Source organism: Pelecanus crispus, chromosome 1, assembly GCF_030463565.1.
Source record: "Pelecanus crispus isolate bPelCri1 chromosome 1, bPelCri1.pri, whole genome shotgun sequence".
Lineage (NCBI taxonomy): Eukaryota > Metazoa > Chordata > Aves > Pelecaniformes > Pelecanidae > Pelecanus > Pelecanus crispus.
Genome location: NC_134643.1, coordinates 63,678,090 through 63,702,103, shown reverse-complemented (window position 1 = coordinate 63,702,103; position 24,014 = coordinate 63,678,090). Strand labels below are relative to the sequence as shown.

General features: G+C 43.7%; 1 protein-coding gene across 1 annotated transcript in view; it reads right to left on the bottom strand.

Moving 5' to 3' along the window:
- Positions 1–270: 270 nt before the first annotated feature.
- PAH (phenylalanine hydroxylase) overlaps positions 271–24,014 on the bottom strand; it is a 38,937-nt gene continuing 15,193 nt past the window's right edge. Inside the window, exons 3-13 of the mRNA XM_009491587.2 lie at positions 23,344–23,527; positions 14,648–14,736; positions 12,435–12,502; positions 9,452–9,648; positions 8,968–9,103; positions 7,581–7,650; positions 5,645–5,701; positions 4,526–4,621; positions 4,062–4,195; positions 930–1,045; positions 271–314 (exon numbers count right to left, since the gene is read on the bottom strand). Coding sequence (XP_009489862.1) covers positions 271–314; positions 930–1,045; positions 4,062–4,195; positions 4,526–4,621; positions 5,645–5,701; positions 7,581–7,650; positions 8,968–9,103; positions 9,452–9,648; positions 12,435–12,502; positions 14,648–14,736; positions 23,344–23,527 — 1,191 coding nt within the window. The remainder of the gene's footprint in view (positions 315–929; positions 1,046–4,061; positions 4,196–4,525; positions 4,622–5,644; positions 5,702–7,580; positions 7,651–8,967; positions 9,104–9,451; positions 9,649–12,434; positions 12,503–14,647; positions 14,737–23,343; positions 23,528–24,014) is intronic.

Genomic DNA, 24,014 nt, shown 5'->3' with positions numbered 1-24,014 from the left:
GGCACAAGAGATGTGAAAGCTTTCCTCAGATTCCCAGAACTAAGGGGATTTTTTGCATTAGTGAGAAAAAATGAATTAGTGTCTGAAGGCCAAAAATGTTGAGGGTCACCTGTAGGTGTCTCTTCCTCTGCTAATCTATACTAATTAAGGTATGTAAAATAAGCATTCATGCAATACACAGGAAGATAATAGACTGACTAGATGAAGATTGGTATTTGCACATGGCAGGTTCTAGTCAGTAGGCAGTGATTAGTGAGTTACAGCAAATCTTCATTTTATCTTCTGGAGGGCATTGCAAAGGATCCCCATCTCACCTGCAAAAGAAAGAATCAAAGCAGTTAATCCTACAGCTAGCCCATTTCTAACAGTCCTGTACATGTTTACCTTTTATATCCATTCCCTGAAAGAATAAGATGAACAAAGAAATGCTGGATCAGAGACATTTATTAGGGTCTTACTGGAGTAAGGTTTGAAGAGTCACCCCTTTGCCTTCATCAGCCATATGAGGATGGCTCAGAGGAGCAGGGGTGCTGGCTTTTAGCAGTCTTGCCGATGTTAGGGGGAAAACATATCAGGAAAAAGGCTAGAATGGCAAAAGGAAATAGGATTAAAGCCAAGCTTTTCCTTTTCTTCCTTAAGGAGAACTGCTAGACACACACATCAGAATCCATCACAAGGCCCTCTGGCCTTTCCTAGAACCTCCACTAACACTGGATATTTCAGATGTAACAAACTACAGTCAAGCGGAAATGTTATTTTGAAGCTTGGCCAGAATTAGGAAGCAATTTTTGCACCAGAAAGGAGATGTGTGCTGGTTGAATTTGGTTAGGCTCAGAGCATTAAATACAAACAGGCAAAATCTGCTTTGTGGTTGCTATTTCTGATCCAAGTTTTGAGGAGTTCAAGGTAACAAATCTGCAGTTCCTTACCATTGATAGTGTCGGCTAAGTTCTTCAGCTGCTTTGCATTGTCCAAGACTTCAATCCTCTGGGTGTAGGGATTGTACCGAACAGAGAAAGGACGAGGGATCGTTTGAGCAAATTTCCTGAGGCAAAAATACAAAAACACATACAAACTTGAAAAGCTCCTTCTTTTCAGTAACTCACTCGTTTCTTGGTGTGTGCATTTGATGAGGGAATAAGAAAATCTGCGAGAGGAAATAACTGAAATTCCTGCTGAGTGATCTGAGACCTACAGCATTCTGTAACACGCTTGAATCTGCATTTGTCCTTACCACCTTTGTTTTTTTCCAAACAGGACTAATTATGCTATTGGCATGGCAACACTGCTGCTGGTATAGGCCAACTATGTAGCTATTGGGATTTGCCAAACTTGAAAACCTCATTTTCCTTGCAGTAATGCAAAATATAGGAACCCTGATCCAAGTCTGCAATTTCTGGGAAAGTAAGGTCAAGTATCTATGCCACCCTGGCATACCAAGGAGTAAGCAGAGTGCTAACTTCTGGCATGGTTAGTAGCAGCTTCCAGGTCATTGCAAAGATAGGAGATAGTCAATGGACTGAAGCAGCATTCTTGCCACCCCTTATTTGCAGCCTTCCCTTCTTCAAAATAGTTAATTCCATGGCAGAAACATTAAGATTTTGGTATCTTGGGAAACATTAATTTGCATAACCACAGAACAGTGGAAAGGAGGACTCTGAATGGGATGAGATGGTCAGAGCTATTGTTCCAGGCTCCTTGTAGACCCCAGCAGGATACTGGCTTATATATCTGCTTTGGATTACTGAAGTTATTGCTGAAAGAGGAAGGAAAGCACGCAGGAGTTGATTATGGAGCTCCACTATACAGACTGTGACCCAGCATGGTAAATCCCATATGCCCAGTACAGTGGAATATGCTGGATGCCACCTCCACATTGCTCCTTCAGTTTAGTCCTAATTATCATCAGCTAAGACCATTGTCTCAAATAGAGTTCAGTGTGAGCAGGCCATAAGGTGTGACAGTGGAAAAGATTATGCTGGCTAAGATGAAAGTGTTTAGTGGCATCCGTCCAGTTTTTCTAAGGGGAGAGATCCATGTTAGAAGACAGTCTTCCTAAATCTCAGCTGAAGGTAAGATCCTAATTAGGAGATTAATGCCTTAAGCTGAAATATTTTAGGTCAGCCTCAGAATAATTTCTCAGGGAGGTTTTCCATTACACACAAACATACATGTCCAGGTGCAAGCCACAAACACAGGCACTGGACCAACCCCCAGACCTCTATTTCAATTTAACCAGTTTTCCAATTTGGTCATTGAAACAACTGAAAGAATCTCCAAGATCTTTTTTATAAAGTAAGGCAGCATATTCTATTTTCTCAAAACTTGCTACTCAGTTGGAGAAGTATACAGAGAAGACAGAAAATGTGTGCAGGATATTAACAGCACAAACCAGAAGAGAAGGCCATCTTTCTCAGGTATTACCCCAGAGAAAAGGGCAGAAGGAGAGGCTGCAGGCTTACGACAACTGAGGAAGGAACGGGGGAGGTAGCTAGGAAGGCTTTGGACCTGGGGAGCCTGGGGCAGCAGAATATCTTGGGTCTCGGTATACGTTTATCTGTGAATGGGAGAGAGAGAGAGAGAAGAGGTTGCAGGTCTGGGACAAGTCCCTGTGTGGCATCTCCAAGTAAAATTTTGTTGAGTGTGAAGCAAGGCTAACTCCCAGTGGCTTGGCTAACATCCAGAAATATGGTGGTGTGTTTTTTAACAGAAATAGATATATTGCTGTGAGGTGGAACCCAAGCTGAACCCCACAGTCTGAGCCATTCCTGTTTCAAGAACCAGAACTGAACCTGGACCTTTTTTTCAAAGTCTTGTTGAACTGGAAAGGAATCTGTATTTCAGTCACAGATGACTGAAAGATTTACTGTGTAGCCCTGTAGTCTTGTAAACACACTGCTGGTAACAAGCTGGAGGCTCTGTATTAAGCTAACCACACAGGCCTCAGGATTGGGTTTATTAGGCTTGCTTGCAGTTTTGTTTAGCTGTAATAGCAATTGTCTAATGACCATGCGGCTATTACCTAATTTGTTTTAGTTTTGCTTAATTCTGAATAACTGTGTGCTATAATGCCTATCATTAATAATTTTTATATAGGCAGGAATAGCAAGTAGTTATGCTGTACAGAGTGAACTAAGTCTGACCCTCAAGTAATGATGCAGCATAAAGGAGTACCAGCATGGGCTGATAACAGAGGTCTTCAATGTGTGAGCATAGGATGATGCTGGTTGTCCCTGGGCTATCAACAACTCCCCACTGGTCAGTTATTCATAGTAAAGCAAACTTAGGAGATGGGGGGGGGGGGTGGGTGGGGGGGTGGGGAAGAGTTTTAGAGAAAACAAAAAGGACAAAGAAAAACATATTTACCATAAATTGTAAAGTCAGAAGTAACATAGATTTTCAGACCAATGTAGAAAGAGCAAGACGTAAAGCATGTTAGAAAACATAAAAATGGCCCTGGGGAAACCTTGGGCTGAGGAGGAAGAAAGGAAGCATCAACACCATCCACCTCCTCACAGAAGAGGAAGAAGCTCCATTCATTAACATCGCAGCCCTCCTCTGAAGACCTCAAGATGCTGATTACTTGACAAATCCAGCCCCCCCACCAGACCGAAACGGTTCACTTAAGACACAAAAGAAAGTGTAAGGGTAAGCATAACTCCAGAGGAAAATGAGTAAAAACCAGGAGATTTTTTGTACAACAACTTATAACTATACTACTGTTACAGAGACTTGTTTTGCATTCATTAGCTAGCTTTGACCCTAAGTGTTAGTGTCATTGCAGTTGGACTAATAATAATTTTTTGTTGCGTTTTGGTTATACAGATGAAACTCTTAATTAGGTGAACCACAAATTCTTGGCTTCATGTATAAGGTATGTTCCCCTTATTGCCCATAACAAGATTTTGAGTGTAACAACTGCTTAGTCTCTTTAAGCATTGAACAACTTTTTCTAATGCCTCTCAAAACATTACTGTCAACACAGGACTTGTTATGGCAATGCGATCCATTTCATTGGCAGTGAACAAGAAATTGGATCTTATATGGAATGACTGGATTACCTTAGCTTTTCTTTTGCATCTTTAAAACTTTCAGCAACATAGTAGACAGGCTGGAACTCAGTAACAGGGTACTTCTGCACAGCAGTCTTCTCCAGGACAAGAGGCTGAATCTCAGGCTTACTTGATAAACAATACTATGAGCAAAAGGGTAAGAAATTTATTTCAGCTAAAAAGCACTTGAATTTGCTGTGAAAGAAAGATAGAGCTACTGAATGCCACCCAGTTTCAGACAGGAAAGAGTTGCTCCTGTGGAATACAATGACAATGTCACTTACAGGAAAGAAGCAGGTATGAGTCCCCTGTGTATGTATACACTGACACATTTATTAGAGCTCTTCAATGAAGTACAACATTTCATGCTATTTCTATGCACAAGTATGAAGCAAAATAAGGATCTGAAGACATTCAGAAGAGAAATTTGAGGGGTTATAAACATCTTTGAAATGTTGTTTTATAGAACACACCTGCAGCTCCCCAAATGAAGACAGCAGCCCTGCACCATATGCCTTGAGTGAATCGCCTTCTTTACATAGTCCAAACTCCACCGTAAACCAATAAACCTAGCAAGAAAATTAGAAGGAAGCATATGATTCCTTGATCAAAAAGAGCAGGCACACATCATTGATTTGAATATATTTGGAGTTTACATTTCTATTTAAAATGTTGCCATGTGTCAAATATCAACTGTATAAATACAATAAATGTCCTCACAGACTGCAATTCTTCACCTGGAAGGGGCACAGTGCTAGACTCAATGTGCCTGCAAATCAGTTCGGTTCCCTGACACACACAGTTGTATTTTACCGTGCTTACATTTGTCAGCAGAGCAGAGACAATGAAACCTTAGCAACAAAACTTCATTTTGGCTGGCCAACCCAGTTGAAATTTGAACCTTAGTTGACAGAAGTTTGTGTCCTGTTTCATACAGAGGGCATCTAGTTGCAGCAGCAAGAGAGGGAATAGGATGTTAGTGCAATATTGAAGAAAGATGGTGTGTGGCTTAGCTTGACTTCTTGGTCTGTCATTTTGAAGGGATACCTGCTCTGGCTCAGAAGAACTACCTCATCTATCAGAAACAGCAAAGATGGTGCAATGCTTCACCCTGTTGGGTTGGCACTGGGGACACTAATCTCACAGGTATATCCTTGTTTTTATTTGAAGTTTGCAGTTCTGGGTCTCAGTAGTCTCAAAGTAGGATTCAGGTGAGCCATACTGACTGCAGAGGACATTATCTGCCTGGCAGGGTGGAAGAGAAGGGACACTCGCAGGTAGAACAACTACTGAAGCTGCCTCCTGAAATTTCCTGTTGAGATGTAGTAACATGTAATCTCTTCTTGCCCAATATGTTTGTGCTGGAGGAAATCTTGTCTGGGCTTCTGTGTTTAATCACAACTGTCACTTTGAATAAGGGGTGCCAAAGTTATTTTCCTTTAATGCAACTGTTTCAGGGTGGGGTTTTCCAATCATGGACTTCACTCTGTTCCCATTCAACTCTATGGGAGTTCTATCAGTGACTTCAGTGGCAGCAGAATTAAGACAACACAGGGTGCTTTGGAAAATTGAGCCCTCATTTATTAAATTACCGTAGCGAGTTTCTCGATGAAATCATCTGGAGCTCCCAGAGATGCCAGTCCAATTTCCTGTAACAATAAACCATTATTCTTCAAGCTGTTTATTGCAAACATTCTTCCTGTCTCGTCTTATGTAATTTCTCATATTTTAAATGTTACCATCACTTACTACCACACACAAATGTTTACAGGACATGTTCCTATCATGCAACATCAATTTTAAACCAGAAATCTCTCCAGAAATGAACAAAGGGTCTTGTCCAAATGTCATTTACAAGGCACGATCCTTTGTGCCTGGTAAAAAGCCCACTGAGGTCAAATAAAATTTTCCTCTTGCTTTGACAGGCTTTTGATCAAGTCTACAATGCACACCCAAGAGAATGATGCTGTCAAAAGGAGGTAAATCAGTTACACCCACACACCTTAAATATTTCTCCTGTTAGCAGGAGTTTACCTGGAGCCTTGAATGAGTTACTTTTTATGAATGGCAGGGCACGATTTGAAAGAGCTTATTTTTACCTTAGGAGCTAATGGAGACTTTCCTGGGAGGCATGCAATAACTGGATTCAGAATACAGCCACACAAGACTGTATATAACCAGGTACCTTTCTTGGTTTGCTCCAGTGAGGACTGTGCAGTACAAAATCAGAGTCCCACACACACCCACATCAAGAGCATGGGAGCAGCCATCACCGTGTCATATCCTAATAAGTCAAGGTCCAGTAGGGCTTATCTTGCAGGAAACCCCAGTTCTGGGAAAGGGCAGAACCTGAGGGCAATACTGAGTGCTTACTAACTACTTCAAGTCAACTTTTGTCTTGTCAGCAGGATGCTACATCAAGTCCATTTTCCCTTCCTTCTTTCCCTCCTTCCTTCCTTCTTTCCCTCCTTCCTTCCTTCCTTCCTTCCTTCCTTCCTTCCTTCCTTCCTTCCTTCCTTCCGTCCTTATACCCTTCTGTCCTCCATCCCTCTTTCCATCCTTCTTTATCTCTCTTTTTTCTTTCTCGTCTTTCCTTTTCCTTCCTTCCTTTTTCCTTCCTTCTCTCTGACTCCTTCTTTCTTTCTTTCTTTCTTTCTTTCTTTCTTTCTTTCTTTCTTTCTTTCTTTCTTTCTTTCTTTCTTTCTTTCTTTTTTCTTTCTTTCTTTCTTTCTTTCTTTCTTTCTTTCTTTCTTTCTTTCTTTCTTTCTTTCTTTCTTTCTTTCTTTCCTTCCTTCCTTCCTTCCTTCCTTCCTTCCTTCCTTCCTTCCTTCCTTCCTTCCTTCCTTCCTTCCTTCTTTCCTTCCTTCCTTCCTTCCTTCCTTCCTTCCTTCCTTCCTTCCTTCTTTCCTTCTTTCCTTCTTTCCTTCTTTCTGTTTGTCTCTTTTTCTGTCTCTCTGTCCATCTGCCTTTCTGTCTTTCTGACTTTCTCTCTTTCTGTCTTTTCATGTTTTCTGGTAATATGCAGCCAAAAGTTTACTCCTTCACCGAGGTTTGGCTTCTTTTCCAGAGACATTAACACTACCAAAGAGAAAGCTCCTCTCCAGCCTTCTCCCATGCTTGCAGCTGGGACAGCTCCCCACTTCACTCAGCCTCCTCTGTGGCTTCAATAGAAAACAAAAAAAATCTTCACTTTCCCTAACATTTGGACTGCAGGGTGGGGCAATAATTCATCTGACTCATGAGCCATTTAACTTTGCTCAGAAGGATCAACATCTACAAAAAGGTTTTAGATTATGAGTTTTTCTGTAAAAAAACAACTCACACAAGACAGACATTTGGAGTTTGGTTGTATGAGTTCACCTAAGTGATTTGTGTTAAGACTTCAAGCAATAAATAAATCAGCCTCAGCCACTCTTAAACACTGTGCTAATAAACACCCCACCCCTCATGGCTCTTGGTTCATCCTCTGAGTTATTTAGTCTCTGGTGTGTTCAATTATAAAAATAGTATAAACACTGAGCAACTTACCTGGGAAAACTGAGCAAAGCTGGGATCAGCAAAAAGAGGCACATGTCCTAGCAGCTCATGGCAAATATCACTGCAGGAAAACATGACATCTGAATAACTAATTTAGGAAAAGTCCATCAATGCTGGATGAATGCCCCAGAGTCAGCACATAGTCAGGAGTGCCGCGCACTTGCTCCTACCAGCAAATAATGCTCCAGACTCACGGGAAAACATATTGCTCTAAAATCATTCTTGTGATGGAAAGGCTTGCACACTCCAGGGTTTTCAGTGCTTTTATCATCATACAAACCTCAGAGGAAGGATGATACATTATTTCTTTTTCCTTATGGAAGAAAACCATCCATTCAACTGCCCACCCCACTCAGAAAAGCCCAGAAAGAAATCACCCCACCAAAGGAAACATGGATATTTCAGTCTCAAGGGCAAGAAACCTCTTTAGATGAAGCTCAGGCTACTGAGACAATTTACCATGGAGTCAAATATGCACCTCAGGAGCTTAACTCCAGTCCATGTTCAGGCCCACAGCCTCCCACTGAGAGGTGGAAGCTCGCCCTTCCTCAGGTAGGGCTATTTTCATCACAAGTAGAAGTTGGCAGCTGGACAGGCACGTTTGGGGAAGAACTCACCTAGGGACTGCTAGATTTTTCAAAGACAGAGAAGTCATTTGGTAAGATGGAAAGGGGAGAGGGATAAGATGTTCCCAGGAGGGCAAGGTCTGTGGAAGATATTTCAGCCTGGCTTTGTACACAATAAGAATGGGGTGAGGAGAAGCAGTGAGGAAAATCAGAAGAATGATGGCTAGAAAAAAAGGATGGGAAAAGGAGGTTGTGCAAAGAAGTAGGAAGGAAAAAAATGATAAGGGAGAGGAGAAAGAATTGAAACAATATGAAGCAGAGGAAGAAAACTGTTTTGAAAACGACAAGTGGAAAAGGACAATGGACAGGGACAGAGAGAAACATTGCAATATAAAACTGAAGGAGAGAAGGGATCAATGATCTGGGCTTCCTCTCTCTTGCTGCCAGAAGCTTGCTTGTAACATGTTGAGTCATTCCTGCACTAGATTTCACACCACTATTTGAGTGCTAATAGCTAAGCTAAATGCCTTTGTACACTGCTCTCTTGCCTCCCAGCCACCACGCAAGCATGCCTTCAGTAGCAAAACTGTCTGATCAGTCCCATAAGAACTTGCAGAAGAGGATGCATCTTGTTAAAAAGACTAGAAATCTTCTGAAAATGTTTTCAGAAGAGAGCAGTCGCTTGGCTGCTCTCCATTAGCTCTGTTCCCAGGAGTGCCCCAGAGTTCCCACATGGTTATTATCAGTTGGGCTGACCCTGCTGTTAGGCTGCTGCAACTTTACACACTTTACACTTGTGCCAAAGTACTTACGGCTCTGGTGTGTACATGGGTTTGGACGAATGGCGAATATACTGTGTAGAGTGAAATACTCGGAATGCCAGCCCAGCCAAGAAGTCCCGAGAGGACAGTAAGCCTGCAACAGGACGTAGGCGAAATCCAGTGCAGGCTGAAGGGACAAAAAAAATGACATGTTAAAAACTAGTGTGCTTGATTTATCCTTATCTAGACTCCTCACAGTGGAAAAATTAATTGTTTTCTTTACTCTCCTTATGCTAAGCAGTTTAGTTGTGAAAAAGCAGGGAATCTTCTACCCATCACAGTATCTGAGTATCTGTACCATTGTACCCCTGGAAGTCTTAGAGAGGGACCTGGGACACGGGCTAAGTGATGTGCCCAAGCACCACAGGGAGCCTGTGATAAAGCAGGGACTGCTTTTCCATTTCTGGAAGCACCACCCCCACTGATAGCTGAGGCCTTTCATTTGATTTGGTTCTTTTATATGCTTCAAACTTACTCTGCAAGAATTTTGAAATGTCTTCAAGCTGGGGAATGTTGTCCTCCCGGTAGCCACAGTACTTCTCCAGCAGTGGGAACACATGGTTGTGTTCATAACAAGCATGAGTTGGATAGAGACTCTTCAGCTCCCTGAAGACTGTGGCCCATGTTTTCTTTTCTTCTTCCGTGTAGGTAACTCGAGGAATAGGCTGGCCACTGGAGAGAAAATGGATACCCTCCATAGAAGTGACAAATGTCCTATGGCACCAGCATCATACTCAGGAGCTTTACATGGGCTGGTGCAGCAGTGGAGATGCCTTTGGTCTGACATGTAGGTGCAAAAGGAGCCTCACTTGCCCCCAGGCACAGGCTGGGAAGGACTCTACTGACCTCAGCTGAGATACTGGCCTTTAGAAAACTCCTTGCATTACTCTGGTAAAAATAAATTAGTGCTTATTTGTCTTATCAAGATGTTCTAAAAATATTGGCTGGCTGTTTGTTTCAATTTATTTGCATTTCTAGATTTGGAGCAGCTGTTGTATTTCTTGCTCTAACACACATTACATTAATTGTTTTGGTTACAACAGGGAAACCATCAGCTCCAGAAAACTCTGTTTCTTGGAGGAGCAGAGAAATTCTGATCTGTGCTTTATGCTGTAACAGATGCAGACTCCAGCCAGTTTGACTTTTTATAATTGTAATGAGTAATTTTGAGTCAAATCCCACCCTCAGGCCTCCATGTACTTAGCTCATGTTGAAGCTAGCAGGAGTAAGACAATCACAAGCAAGGTAGTTTGGCCTCCTGTGAATAGTCAATTCCTTAGCAATAATGATAGGGCCATAGGTGAATACAGCAGCTTTGAAAAATCAAAGGGTTTTAAGTAACATAATAGGGTTAACATCACTGCTGGAATAATGCTGGAGCTTTCCAAGCCCCAGAGACCCATTGTTAAAATCTTGATGACACTCCGCCATCTCCCACTCCCTCATTTTTTCCTTGAGCCTCAGGGCAGCTCCTCTGGAGCACCGTCATTTTCTGTCTCTCTGTATCAGCCCTCCTTGATCTGTGGAGCTTTAAACATCATGTTGAATTATGAGGATTTCTGGGGGATTTTTGTTCCTATAGAACTCCTAAGTAATCCTCAACCACCTTCCAGGGCTACAGGAGGAAGCTATGGCTTAAAAACCTTTCAAATTTCAATTAAAAAATTTCAGGGATGAACAGGGCCAGAAGCAAAGGAAGGCAGAAGGAAGAGGCAAGCTAAAAGCAAAGAAAAGAATGGTCAGGAAAATTAAGCATTCAACAAAAACAATGGGTAAATGTATCAGGAGAGAAGGCAAAAGAGCAAAGGCAGAGTAGAGAGGCAAAGAGCAGAAGGAAAGAGGACAAAGTAGGTCCAAAAGAAGGGACACAGAAGAGGATGAAATTGATGGTGGGAAGAAGCGTACAAGACAAGCAACCACAGACACACCTCACCTTTGTAGCTGGGTAGCACCTTCACAAGCTAAGCACATTTGCCTTTTCAGATACTTCCCATGAAACCTGATAACTTTGGTTGCCCAGATCTCTGGATCTCTGTCCCCCTATGCTGGAGACACCCCCTTGACCTCTCCTCTCCACTGTAGACCCTGAAAGGCAGGTCTGCCAGGTGTAGCACCCAGGGCAAAGACATCACAGATCCATCTAGGCCTTCTCAAATCAACACCCAAAGTCACAAAAAACACACACCTTCTTTCCCCGAGCCCCAGAAGCCCAGACATGGGCTTTCACACCCTACTTACTGCTCTGTTACTGAAAGACCTAATTGGAAAGTCCAAGAACTTTACATAAAAGGTGCTTTTCAGACATAGGTCCAGGTCTGCATAGGCTCTGTTTCCAATGTGTCTGGGGATCTGGATAACAAACTAAATATTAATTAGTTACATCTTAGAATATAATGGTTTCATCTTCCTAGGATGGTTTTGAATCTTGGGGGGAGGGGGTGGTTAACAATTTTTTTGCTTTATTTCTATGTAGGATTTGGTGAAAGCCTGCAAACTAGAGACCAGAATTTGCTATCCATTATGCAGGAAAGATAAGTCCTCTGTGGGATACCTATAAATGGGCATTAGAACCATCTGCATCTGGCCACAAAGTCTTATCCAAATTTTCTAGCTATAAACTGGGCCTCTGACTTTTTTCACCTGACTTTTTTCACTTTCCATCAATCAGTCCAGCTTTGTCTCTCATTTTGTAATTAGATTATTAGCTCTTTGGCTCAGGAACTATCTTTTCATCACAATCTTGTGCAAAGCGGAGCCTTAAATGTACAGCACATGTTACTTTATCTTTTGCAGTCACAATTTTTACCAGTCTCAGCAAGAATCAGGCCCAGTAGTACTGATGTAAATGTGTGAGTGGTTCTGGGAACAGAATTTTATCTCCTCTGGATTTGATCACTGAAAGCAATCAAGCAAGCCTGTTCTAACTGAATTTATCATCTCCATTTATTTTTCTTGAGAAATGAGAGCCCAAATTGCTGATTGCAGCTGGGTCAGACATGATAAAAGTAGAGTATCAGGCGTTGGATTAGCATCAGAACCATAAGTTATTCATTATTTTAATAGTGTATGCAGCTCCTGCTTTAATGTAAATGATAGGCACTCCTCCCCCAGCCCTGGTTTAATGGGGAGAATACCAGAAGCGGCTTTATTCAATGCTCAGGTCTTTGTAGTAGCAACATAGTCTGCTGCTCAATTAGACAACAAAGCTGGGGAAGAGGGGTGCTGTGGGGAAAGAAGGGAGGCGACGTTCTTTTCTGAACATATGCCTGGAACGATTTACTTTTGTTTTACTGTGATTTGGGGATAAATGCACGAACAGGAAAATTTAAACATACGGCAGAGAAAAGCCAACAGCAGGAGAACGCTTGTGGAAACGTAGGGATTGCCAGAAAAGTGAGAGCCCCTAGGAGAGGGCAGGAGATGTGGGCTTGCTTTCTGCCCACACACAGAGCACTCACTGCCTGTAGTTGTAGGCGATATCTGCAAACTCCTTCCTCCGGGCCCGGTACACAGGATCTTTGAACCCCTAACGAAAAACAGTGATGGTCAGTCCCTGTGTAAGTGCAGGTGGTGAACAACCATCCTCTCACCAGGTGCCCTCAGGGACGGCTGGTGCAGTCCAAGAAGTGCAGGAGGGTGAGTGGGGAAGCTGCCTCCATCCTGCCCAGCTCCGCTCACATAGGGCACCGCTCCTTCCCGGTCTGCAGGGCCACCAGAGCAACCATTCAGCCACAGCCTCCCAGCACCTCTCACCCCGCAAGTCCTTTCATTTTCTCATTTACACTTGCTACAAAAAGGGGAAACATGCTCTTTGCAAGTGACAGCAAGGTGCTCCTGTGACAGCAATCCACCTCATTAACGGCACTCGAAAAGCCAGGTCCTTCCAGTTTCTTACAAAGCTTGTTGCAGGTCCCAACAGAGCTGGGCTGGTCTAGAGGAGCAAGGTTAAACCACTTTAGAAACACACTCATCAACTCAGTCAGGCCTTTTAGGTGGGTTTTCAGCATGAACCATGTTTCAAGGTGCTCATTTTCAAACTGTTAGAAGAACAATAGGCAGTTAGCAGGCCCCAAAGCCCTGTTTGCACTACGAATTCAACCATTTGAAGGGATTTAATTACTACAGAGAATGTCTAACGGACCTTGCAGTTGGGAGCTTGACCTTTGCAGTTTATTCCCAAAAAAACTAGGGGTAGGAAATATAATCTCTAAATCTTCATCTGGGATAACCATTCCCCTATCCCACTGTGCCTACTATTTAGACTAAAAGTTCCTCAGGGCTAGGAGTGTCTTCACCCCCTGAGGTGGAGAAACATCCTTCCAAGCTAGGACAGCCTTCTGCAGGCAAATAGCAACAACTCTCTGGGCAGTTCATGAATGCATCTCTTAGTGGTGCACAGCACGACTGGACTGAGGGGCCACAAAACACAACCAGGTATAGGAAACAGCTGAAGTAGGGTGGAGATCTAAGAATGTGTGTCAAAAAGAGGCAGTCAATGGCCTAAAAAATGCACTGTCCAAGATTAACCTGGCATGGAGGTATTTGTGATTAAATCCCATATCATTTAACTACAAAAAACACAGGCTCTTTTAATTTCTCTTTTTTTGCACTCTATGTACTGTCACACCTATTTACCTCAGCAGCTGGGTTTCCTTTTTTAGGCTCACTAACTAGTTCTAGGAACTGGAGCAGAGATCCTTCATTCCTTTTAATATGGGGGGTTTTTTTGGTGTCTTTTTTCAAATACAGTCTTGGTCTATTCCTGCATGACACACAAGGGGGCCATTGACTCAGTGTATCTCCTTTCATTCTGCCTTTCACATGACCACACTGAACATCATGAATCATTGTACATGATACATAACACATCTCGAATTAAGCAATAGGTAGTGAATGACTAATCACCCCATCTCAATTAAACTAATAGCAGCAATTTTTGTTGCGCTGCATGTAATTTATTTATAATCGCCCTATCCCAATTAAACTAATAGCAGCAATTTCTGTTGCACGGCATGGAACTCAGTGTGTTTTGACAAATGAAAATAAGTTGTTGTTTGCTTGGAGAGGGAATAGAGGCAGAAAGTATTCTTGTATCTGGAAGAGCTGAAAAACTGCTGAACAAATTTTTTTTATCAGCTAAGCCTCTGAACAAAACTTTCTGACTCTACCATTTAAACCACAAGCTTTTTCAAACAGAGACCTTTTCTTTTGTTCTGTCTCACCATACAAGAATCATTTCAGATTTAACAACCACATAACAAGGCATTAAGCTCAATTGTGTGTATGTGATCGAAGATGAAAAAAACAGTCTTCCTATCTCTGGGCTATGATATGCTGCTTCTGAAGTTTTTGTTGATAGTGATTCACAAAACAAGTCTGAAGTCACCATATCAGAGCCACTTGGGAAAAACAGAGGTGCTCTGTGCTCTGATGACCTCTATGACTTTTAAGGTCTCCTGGTATTTGCTCAAATTAAAGCAACCTTTGGTCTGATTTATTTCATACTAGGAACTGGGCTGATTCTAACCCTAGAAATGTGGTACCCTTCTTGTCCTAAACCACATGAGACTTAGTCTACTAGATTTACCTTAAAGCAGAGCAAATGTAAATAAGAGAAACATCTGATCCAATAACTAGAAACATAGTAAAAAAATAAAGCTCTGTTTCTTACAGGATGGTCAGCATCCAATTCTGATCCATAGCTTAGGATCTGATTGGCAAACCTGTCCAGCTCCTGGATGCTTCTTGGGAACCATGGCACTGCAAAACAGAAAAGAATAGAGACTGGTATGCTTCTTCACTACTTGGTTTGGGGTCGTCTTCTGGTCTTTCCATCTTTTCATCATAAATATAAAGAAACATATGCAAGGGGCTAAATTCTTTGGGCAGCAATGGTCTTTCCCTGTAGCAGGAGGCAAGAGCAAACCCTGCAAGTTGTCTTGAATTTGTGGCTGCTTTGCATTGCTGGAAGAATACAGAACATCAGGAATGTCTAGCCTTTGGCACAGAGCTGGCTTGTAATGTTTATGATTTTCTGTTTATTATTCTGGTTTCTTGGCTTACCAAAATGCAGAAATTTCTCCAGAGTATCCTTCCTGTCATAGTAGCTAGAATCAGCCATTTCAAAGGAACAGCAAGAAACCCCAGAACAAGGATGACACAGGATTATTTGACCCTCTGAAAATCTGTTTCTAAGACCTACTTGGTGGCCTCACTTAAGCTAGGATGCTGAAATAAAATGATAAATGGCACCCTAGTACCTCAGACTAGCATTGTATTACTGCAGTCATTATACAATAACACATTCATTTAATTAACATTCTGGGCCTTACTCTCTATTGCCTTGTAACTCACATACTATACACGCTGCCTACAGTACAGCCAGGATATGAAACAGGACCACACCAACTACACAGCATGTAATGCCAATGTGGCCCTCCTTTTACAGAAGGACATAAGGTGGAGAGCAAGGAAGAATCACAGGGCTTTCCAGATGTGATGTATTCAGATAGGGGAAAGCGGAAGGCAAGTGTCTTCATGGCAATTGCACCACGAGGAGAGGCTTTTTGCAGCACATGAGGTACATAGAGCAGTCATCCCAAGTCAGACCTCCTTCCTGGAGGCATGAGTATATTCAACCAGTGGTCCAGGCAGTCCCTTGCCACATGTTGTCTCACCAGCAAGAGGCCTGCCACACACATGCAGTGGCTGTACCAGGCTGCAGCCCCCTCTTCCATCTCCTCCAGAAGGGTCTGGCTGCATATCAAGCAAGGGACCTCCTTGTCAGCTACCACTGGGCCTGGCCACCCTACCGCTCTGAAACACTGAGACAGGGAAGTTCAATGGAAGGGGTGCAGGGACTGTGGGCCCATTCCTCTCCCTTGTCCTGTCATCAGTTCAGGAAGTGCATCTGTAGGTATCACTGGCAGCTGGGCACATCCTGGGAGCTGCCAGTGCTTCTGGGTTCAGCTTGTTTGGCTTTCCCTTCTACTGCCCCATTCTTACATTTTTTGGCCCTTTGACCCTAGCTGCCTGCCTCTTTTCTTTTCCCCTTCTCTTCCCTTCCCTCCTGCCTGAGTCAGAGGCTACAGCCATGACTGAATTTAAAAGCTTGTGATGAACTTCTCACAAATACAACTAATTGCTCTTTGAACCCATGTACACATCTGTCTCCAGAAAACTCTGCAGCACTGAACTCTATCATTTCTTTACATGTAATATGAAAAATTACTCCCTTTTGTTTTAAACTTGATTACTTCATTTAGTGTTAATTAGTTCCTGCATACAAACGTCATTTGTTGTTATTCACCTTCTCCAGGCCACCTAGCTCCCTGTCAGATCCTCCATCAACCATCCATCATCCTGACTGAGACTTTGCCTGTGTATTTCAGCCACAGAAACCATGCGCTATCTTTGAGCACGCACATCACTTCTCTCTGCATCACTTCCAGTTCTACCATGTTTTTTCTGAGGAAAGGGCACAAGACCTCCATTTAAGGACATACCCCATGCTTAGGCCCTGCAATCATGCCCTATACGCTCCCCACACTGAGTACAAGTCAGCTCCATGGACTCCGAGGCTAATATCACCCAAAGCTCTGCTGGTCCAAGCCCAGGGACTCTGAGCAGTCTCTTTATCAGTAAAATGTTGCAGTTCATTTAGTGACTTTCTTGCACGAATGGGTGTCACTTGCTCAGTCAGTGCTTGGAAAACAGCTCATTCCCCTGTGTGTCTCTCTGCTTGGCTGGAAGCAGAGGTATGGTATGCCGCTCAGCCATACCTCCCCATTTGATTTTGGGTTTCGTGCCAAGTGAACCTGATCCCCAGCCGGCAGCTGCTGCATGAGCTCCCTGCAGTGCTTTGCTGATGAGGCTCATCCCAGACCTGGATGGACCACCTACAGGATAAGAGGATCACTCTGTTTCTAGGACTATTCAGCCTTGCTTTCTGCTGTGTCTAACACCACAGAAGGCACTTGTGGCACTGGATTTCTGTCAGGCACCTGCTCAGAGGGGTCGGCGCAACATCAGCAGATTTACAGGGTACGCTTTGAGCAACCGCAGCTCAGCCCCACACCGAGCGCTCGCTCCCCCTGACCTGCTGTCCCACCAGCAGCCTGGCTCCATCCAACGCTCCTGCTGGGAGCCCTCAGATTTGTTCCAGGCAGGCCAGGGAAAGCCTGCCAGGGTGGCTGCCAGCCGGGGGAGGTCCCGAGCTGCCCGGGATCCCCGGGCTGCAGAGACCCGGTCCGGCAGCTCGGCAGTGCTCCCGCCTGTGCCTCCCCTTCTCCCGCCCAGCACAAGTGGGTTTTGTTCCCCCGCACCTTTCCGAGCTGCACCCCCTTCTGCTTTGCCCTAAAAACCAGACCTGAACCAGTCACTAGATGGCAGCAGCAGTCCCAGGAAGACCTTCCCAAAAAGACACTATTTGCTGGGTGTACCGTTAGCTCTCTAGTTTCTCCAGAAACAGCCTCTCACCTTGTTGTTAGCAACCTTCCTGTACCTCCAGCCCCTTCAGGAAACCGGTCAGAGGGGGTGAGTAGCAAAAGGTGTATTTGAGTCCTAGAGAGGAGTCACTACTCACTCACACCATGTGAAGGGTGAGCACACCCAAGCATCCTGCCCCTATTTTCTATGTGGGCAGCCAGGCACTGGGTTTATCTTCTAGCTCTGCCACCGAGCTTTATGTGATGGTGGGGCAATTGCTTCACTGTTTTGTGCTTCAGACTCCCCACTATCAAGTTGGGTGAGGCACACTGCTAAATGTTTTGGGAATAGGCACTGGGAAAAAAGTTGTCTGGCAGCCCCACAGCAAAGGATTTCTCAGTGTTAGAGTGAGTAACTGCTGTCCTCAGGGATGCACCATGACCTGAAGGGTCCAGGCAGTGCAGACAGACTGGTGGGGGCTGAAGTCTGCAGTGGATTTCAGTAGCAATGTCTGTAGAGTTTTGCTGCCCTCAATCAGAAAGGTCTAGCGGGCAGGGTTTGAATCATTGCAACTTCAAGAAGGGATAAAACAGATATATAATAGTGACTTACTTTCATTAAATACATTTTATTTTGAAGATCCGCAAAGTACTTGGTGCAGAGCTCATGATTAACTCTGGGACAGACTGACTCCTGGGCTGATGCGGTGTCAGTCCCAGGCGTGGAGATGGGTGGCTTGTTTCCCCCTACACAGGAGGAGCACGTTTTCTTTTAGGCATGCAGCCCCTATAGATACCTGACCTATTTTCACCAGATCTCTGCCCTCCACCCAGGTCCCCCCAGACACCAGTAGCTAAGAGAGAGCAGCTCTGAGCTCACAGAGCTGGATGAAAGGGGCAGGCTGTGAAAGGGAAATCCTGAGGACATTTAGTGCTATAGCATAGTCAGTGGTAAGTCAGGTCCTGTAAAGTCCTGAGCCTTCTCAGCTGTCGTGGAAACAAGAATCAAAGGTGCTGAGCACAGCCCCAAGGCAGGCGTTGCACCAAGTCCCATACAGCCTTCGCATCAGGCACCAGGATGCAAAAGGGCTACTGGATCTTCTCCCTAGCTGTGGTGTGCCAGGAGGCTGTCCTGAGCCCTCCCAGCAACTATTTAAAAGATCAAATCAAATTACCCCCTGGCTGAATCTTTCCCATATTTTGTTTGTGACATTCTCCTCCAGCCCTGTTCACCAGACTCACTGTCTGTCTGCACGGCCATTAATGAATTGCTAGGGCACGCTGTCGCAACACTGGGCCTCTGTGAAGGTCTGAGGAGCAAACGTGGGCTGATCAGTAATAAATATTGATTTGTCTGTAAGTGAAACAGCAGCATTTATGGCATCGTGCTGGACACCCAAGTGGTGACCAAATTACCACGGGGTCAAATGTTTAGCAGAATGCTAATAAGCCATTTATATGAGCAGCAGCAAAGCAGGGACAGCAAGGACTTCTGCAGAACTCCTCCATTCGGACCATTGTGAGGAGGGTCAAAGACAGGTCTATGCAATTTATAGCAGTGCAAGGCCCAGGTTTAGCCCTTTTTCAAACAGTCCCAAATGCTTTCACCAGCCTCAGGGTTTAGCAAACAAGGCCCCTACAGAACCTCAGCCTCCAGCCTGTCTCAGAAATACGATAAATTGTCTGCATTTCCCTAATACTGCAACAGAATAATATTTAATTATTTTTATTCATGGGCTCCGAGTGGTCTGCAGATAGCCAGCTTGTTTCCAAGAGCCATGAAGAGATGCACTGTGTTTTCACAACAGATCTTTCCATCTCTACAAAGGGCTTTTGGCCCAGTAAGAGATAGCCCATCTCATCTGAAGCTCTAAAACTACCTTTGGATTTAGACCATTTTCCTGGACTGCTCTCAACTAAAATTACACTGTTAATCCAAACCTGGTATTTGTAACAATTTTGGTGTGTAAACGGGAAACCAAAATTACATTTTGCATTTAAGAGAGGAAAGACCCTAAAAACAGTTAGAGTGCTGAGACCAAAAAAAGGCGCTGTTCATTTATACCTTGCCCAGTAAAGCACATACACATGAGTTTAATGCTGAACTATACAGGAGCAGCAAGGCAAGAAATTTTTTCTGACCGTCCCCAGAGTACTGTCCCAAGAATGGCATTACAGAAAACTGAGTAAAATAGGGGTTTTTTTGCTCAAATCATTAACATAAGCAAAGTGAAGCCTTAGCAAAGAAGGGCTGAGAGCATCTTCAGGCAATGATGAAAGAATCAGTCCCTTGGAAGCTCAGACTACCTTCAGGAGAAAACCTTCCCAGACTTTACCTGCCAACTGAGAAAGTGTGGCAATGTCCCCATAAACCATATTCCTGAGATTTTGCTCCCTGGTGGCATATTGCTCTCGTTCTGTGTTTTAGGAATAAAATATCACAAAATCACATCTGTGGATTACAACCAGATTTGCCAGGGTTCTGCCCTTGTAACTGCCTCAGCCCAGAATTTGCCACCTATGGTTCATACCCTAAGCAGGGCTTGTTTGACCTTTCAAAATATGGCTTTTCGGGGATTTCAGTTTGACTGGACCCTCTACTATTCATAAGAGAAGTTGAAATTTAAAAAAAAAAAAAAAAAAAAAAAAAAAGAAAAAGGGAAAGGGCAAAAAGAAATATCAGTCTTCCTCTCTTTCCTTGGCAATAAATTGCTCCCACTTTACACTATTTCTGAATTACTGAAACTAACAAACACAAGTTATCCTCTCAGACAGAAGGGGATCAAGTCCCTTTCTGCAGCACTGACAGGATAATCTAGCTCAAAAAATCCTTTGATCAACAGAGTAACATGCAGTGAAATTCTAATCCTACAGCTGACCAGTTTTGACTTCTGTGCGGTCAAAATTTCACTCACAAGCCTTTCTTGGCTGATATTTAGAGCCTTATCTCTATCCAACGCTGGCCTATGCTTATACATAACTTTATTTTTTAATAAAGTTTATTATTAACTTCTTAATAATAATTAGAAAAACAAAAGTGATGGCAAGCCCTGCTAAACACTGTAGCTTTCTTCTGGCAATAAAAAAGCCCCCCAAAGAGAACATCTTTGATTTGACGTGATCATAAATCACCTAATCAACCTTTTGTCCCTCCATCTCATGAATGGAGAGGACTGACTCCAAAGAGTATCTGCCTTCTTCTTTTTCATCTTCAAATGTAATGTCATGGATAGGACACAAAGGAAACGGTAAAAGGATTACCAGCACTGATCTCAAGAAGGTATTAATGTCCTTTCATGTTGTTCCTAGGAAGGAAGAGGAAGATCCAGACCTAAAGTATTTAAAGTCTGAAATCCTATTAAAATCACATCTGTTATCTGAAGAGGCATTTAAGTATGTCTCAGACTGGATGCTGGGCAGCCACCACCGTACCAAGCAGCCACAACTGGAGCAAAAATCTCTGAGAATTAGGAGTATGGACAACTCACAAAATCTTTCCTTATTTCCCTCTGAAGGCAGAATTATGACTGTCCTCCTTGGAATTTCTTTGAGAAACAGAGATTTATTCCTGCTCCCACCAAAGTATGTGGCAGAGCCTCCTCAGTTTCAACAGCAGGATTGAGGGGCACCCACAAGCCCAAAAATCAGAGAGGTGAATGGATGGTGTTGGACTCACATGTACCTGTGTGAGGGACAGTGGAGAGCAGGGGGGATGGTCACCCCATGGGACTTTTCCTCCCCTCCTCTCGTCTCAGCCCAGAGGTACAAGGGTCCCACAAGGATAGGACTGCAACAGCCAGCAGCCAAGGTGCACAAGACCAAAATCAGAAAGTAAATCCAGGTATTCAAAGGGACATGCCAGTGCAGGAGCACAGGAGGGCAATTTCTCCTCCTGCCCTATGAGGATGTCACTGCTTTATGCCAGGCTCTTGGCATATCCGCTACACTACAAGGTTTGTGCCAGGTTGATTTGTGAGGTCCAAGAGGTATTTGGCAAGGGGGAAAGCACTGCAACAGCACTTCACTGTCACTTTTTGTTTTGTTATGCTGCCCTTTATCAGCAGTTCCTACCTGAATAAGGAGAATCTGGAAGGGAGCTGGACTTTGTGTGAAGGATCCATTGAATAAACAGTTTATAAAGAGTCAGAAAATGAGAAACAACTGGTTTAATAAATAGTTAATTAATTGCTCACCAGAGCAATAGAATCCTTATAGCCCATAGTTACACCTAAGTTTTATCTAATCTACTGGAGACACTCCAGAAAAGAGCAACAAGACTGGCCACAAGCCCAGAAACCAGGTGTGCTGAGAAGAGAAGGCTGAGGTTGGGCAGGATACATCACAGACACCAAAAAGGCTGGTCTAAAGAGGAAGAGTATCTTCTGTTCCTAGTGTCAAAGGCAGGCAAGAGGAGAAGTCATCAGCTCTCAGTGCAGCAAGTGAGACTAGGTCAGAGCAGGGCAGCCCCATACTGCAGAGCCATGGAGCCTGGGAAATCTCCACTGCTCAGGACAGACAGTGGTTTAGCTAGTCCTGCCTTTTGCCAGGGGGCAGACCACATAAACCCTTGCAGGACTTTTGTCCCCATCTTCTCATTTAAAATTTTACATCTATTTTCAAGATGCCCTATCATAATTGCAATGTGCTCAACTGTCAGTGCTGGCTCTGTATGGCCTGACTCTGAATGTACTCGCTGTACAAGACGGCAAAGTCTGATTGAGTTTACAGGGCCTGTGTATCACTTAAAAGTTTAAAAAACACTTCTTTTCACCTGAGTGCCCTCTGGGAGAGGTGTCCAAGGCAGGGCAGTCCCCCCAGCTGGGACACACAATGCACAGGCATTGTAGATATCTCCAGGACACCCTCTTGGTGACCTCCCCTGGGACTCCAGGGAGCCATCCTTCCTTAGGAAGGCGAAAGGCAGTCTTCAATAGGTGACATTTTTCCACAACATGGCACTGTAGAGGCTTGACTCTTCTGGGTACTGAACAGCCACAGATTTATTATGGGGATGGGGTGGGAGTGAAAAGGAAGCAGATCAAGGCCTGGATTTCTCAGGAGAATTGATCGACCATCTACAAGCCAAGTCCATGTAGATTTTGCTGGAAGTGTTTGCTCTTTTAAATTCTGATTGAATTTATATGGGTTTTTGACTCGGGGCAGACAATAACTAGACAGATGTAGTACATCCCACTTGGAGATCCTAGTTGTCTCTCTTCTTCTAAGTTCTCATGTGGGCAGAGAACATAGGAAAAGGCTAAAAGTGTACAGGCCCTGCAGTGGCTTTCAGTGCTCAGTGGTACAAAAGCTATGGGATGGTAGTCAGAGATTCAGGTGATATGCAATTGGGCTTGATAAGCTAACGTATCTGCATTAAACATGGTAGTTTGGGTCCCACCTGTACCCCTGTTATTCCTTCATGTTACAGATGCATGTCAAGATGCATGTTGCCACACTGGATGATTTACCAAAAGCTGTGTATATAAATGCTGCTTGTTTTAAAACAGGGCAGAGACTGGGAGCAGAAAAAAGATGTACCTACAACTTCCTGCACCATTGCTTAGGGATTTACAAGTTGAGACCTTAGCCTGTAACCCCAATCATCCTTTGATCCCTGTTAACTTCTGCAGGTAGTGCAACAAGCTGCTGCAACAAGGCTGTCTTTTAGAGACTGAGTGCTGCCAACCAACCAGACAGATGACAACATAGCACCAGTCCTCAGGAGACCTAGTCAGAAGCACAGCAAAAGATGGAACACGGCAGTTCACACTGAGAGAAAATCTTCATATGAAAAAACTTACAACATAAGCAAAATAGGCAGAGGGGGGAAAATGCAGACATAAGATCCAAGAGGAACTCTTTTGCTACAGGAAAAAGAAGTCATTTAAGCATGTGACATAAATATTCCTTTTCAATGTTATCCTTATCAGTGTATCCTTACCAGTGTCCTTCTTCTTTGTTCGTGAAAGCTCATGGACCGTTGCTCCGATATCATTTCTCAGGGACTTGATGATCTTGTCCAGTGCTGGGACATTCTTGCCTTCCAAGTTAATGAAGAATTCGTACTCATCTTTGTTGAGACGGGAAGGTCGAGACTCAATGTGGGTCAGGTTTATACCTTTTTCCTATGAGAAAGAAAGATTTTGGTCACACAGTTTGGGGGAAGAAATATGACATAAAGACTAGCTAAAATTCATGTGTTAGTCAACAATCCATACTATACAATCCAAATAACTCAAAAGCAGACATGCCTCTGGCAGCCACTGGACTGAGGACTTGCACAACAGGGAGAAAGACAAAAGGGAAGAATGAGAAGGATGTGGGATTCACCCTTGTGCAGAGCACCAACATAAAGAATATGCACTACATAAACCTTTGAAAGTAGGAAGCAGGATACAAGTCATAAGTAGGCTTTGTATTGCAAAGGGTGACTCCAGTACAGCAAGTACATAATGGGAGCTTCTCTGGGTGGACAAGAACATTTCCCCGGGATCAACATGGGAAGTAGGCATTCTACCTGTAGAAAACCCTCTCATGAGAAAGCAAATGCTGTATTTATGAGCATCTTGATAGGAGGTTGGAAAAGCAAGCAGCTGGACACCCTGTGAGATA